Source organism: Gavialis gangeticus, unplaced genomic scaffold (assembly GCF_001723915.1).
Source record: "Gavialis gangeticus isolate Ggan-Ray unplaced genomic scaffold, GavGan_comp1, whole genome shotgun sequence".
NCBI classification, from domain to species: domain Eukaryota; kingdom Metazoa; phylum Chordata; order Crocodylia; family Gavialidae; genus Gavialis; species Gavialis gangeticus.
The window spans coordinates 85,126,899-85,128,718 of NW_017729022.1; the positions used below are offsets into that span (position 1 = coordinate 85,126,899).

General features: G+C 40.3%; 1 protein-coding gene across 3 annotated transcripts in view; it reads right to left on the reverse strand.

Annotated features, from left to right (window-relative positions):
- Window positions 1–1,820, reverse strand: part of DCP1B (decapping mRNA 1B) — an 80,128-nt gene that overhangs the window by 75,207 nt on the left and 3,101 nt on the right. For all 3 annotated transcript variants that reach the window (XM_019515541.1, XM_019515540.1, XM_019515539.1), the window contains exon 2: window positions 1,223–1,263. In XM_019515541.1, the coding sequence (XP_019371086.1) occupies window positions 1,223–1,263 (41 nt within the window). The remainder of the gene's footprint in view (window positions 1–1,222; window positions 1,264–1,820) is intronic.

Sequence of the window (1,820 nt, forward strand, 5' to 3'; positions counted from 1 at the left end):
TGTTGGGGTACTTATTAACATTTTCAAAAGTTAGGGGGTACCAGCTACTTAGAAGGCTGAGAAACACTGCCCTAAAGGTTGGAAAATGTGGTCGTAGGGGATACATGGCAATTAACGCTACCACTCCTTCCCCACTGCCATATTTCCAAGCCCTGCAGGGCCAGATCCAGCTCAGCCCAGGCAACTGCCACACATGCTGGATCAGGTCCACAGATGGACGTGGCACTACTTATCTGGCTTGTGGGCCAAAAAGATTGGGCTAGATGATATGATGGTCCCTTCTTGCCTTAAAAAAACCCAACAAAATAAACAGTATAAATGTGTGAAACAGTTTTCCAAACAGTCTTTACCTTTAGTTAAGAAATAAGTGAGAGCTGGAAGCCAGCAAACATGATATAAAATTAGAATTATGAACTTAAAGAAAGGGCCAGAGCAGTTAGAAAAAAACATCACCATGTAGGGTGGTAGCTCATAGTGGTTCGCTTCCTGTTACATTAGAAGTCATTTGGCAGAGAAAATTTGAGGAAGCAGTGGGTGTGCGTACACGTGTCCCTGTGGTGCCTTTATTACTGCGCTGTCATTTAGTACTTCCTTTTGGAAGTGCTAAATGATGGCACAGTAACAGCCTGTACTGTGCCACGCCGGTAACGCACGGTTATTTTTAGCCGCTATGTCGCCACAGCAATGCACTATAATGAGAAAATGTGTTGCTACTCTGATGTAGCTGCGGCGCCCCAGTTTGTGTCCACCAATGCTACGTAGCTGTAGCACATTGCTATGGCACCATAGCATCATGTGTAGAGATGCCCAGTAAAAACTTTCTCCTATAAAGGAAACAGTTACAATAGTTTTTAAGCCCTACCATTTTTTTAAACCTTAAACAAGCACCATCATTTACTTAACCATTTAGTTTTTTGGTTTCCAAAAGGGCAGACAATACATCCTATGTTAACTAGGATACTGTCACAGAATTATCTAGTTCGTCCATACTGACATTTACATTTTCAAAGTCTCACGCATAGGAACAAATACAAGGTAATGTTCTCTTTTTCAGTTTTTTCTTGCCTGCTTTGTCTTTGAAAAATTCAAATTAACTTTGCTATTCTTCTTTGCCTTGGAGTAAACCAGAATTCAAGGTAGGTACCTTAGCAGTATTCTTTTCTGATGGGCTTTTCTACTACCACAGGTTCTTTATTCAGCCATGAAAATAAGATGTTCTCACCTTGTGTAAACAAACAGCGTTCCTTCCACGTCAGTCTTCTCCTAAAATAAAAGCAGCATTCAAACAATTCAAATAAAAACTCATCAGGTGAAAGAAAAATCAATGTTTAGCATGCACAAATTAGTTAATGGAACTAGCAGCAGTAAGGTGCAGGTTAATTTAGTGTATTTAACATAATCATAGAAAATTAGGGTTGGAAGGGACCTCAGCATATCATCTTGTTCAACCACCTCCTCAAAGTGGGACCATTCCCAACTATATTATCTCAGCCAAGGCTTTGTCTACCTAGGTCTTAAAAACCTCTAAGGATGGAAATTCTAGAGATGAAGAGTACGTCATGCTCCTGGAATCCCCCTATACTGGCAAGCAGAAAGAATGCGATTGGGACTGAATCCCCGATCTTAAAATCACACCTGGATGATTCATATACTGAGATGGCAACATAAGGTATCGTTCCTTACAAAGAAGAGGGAAGTGAAGGTTGCCATATATAAAGACCATTGCGTATTGAACAGGAAGCATATAGATATTAATTTTGTCAACCATAATCCCTTATCTTCTTTTAACTAAAGGCCATCAGTTACACAGCTGACTCATG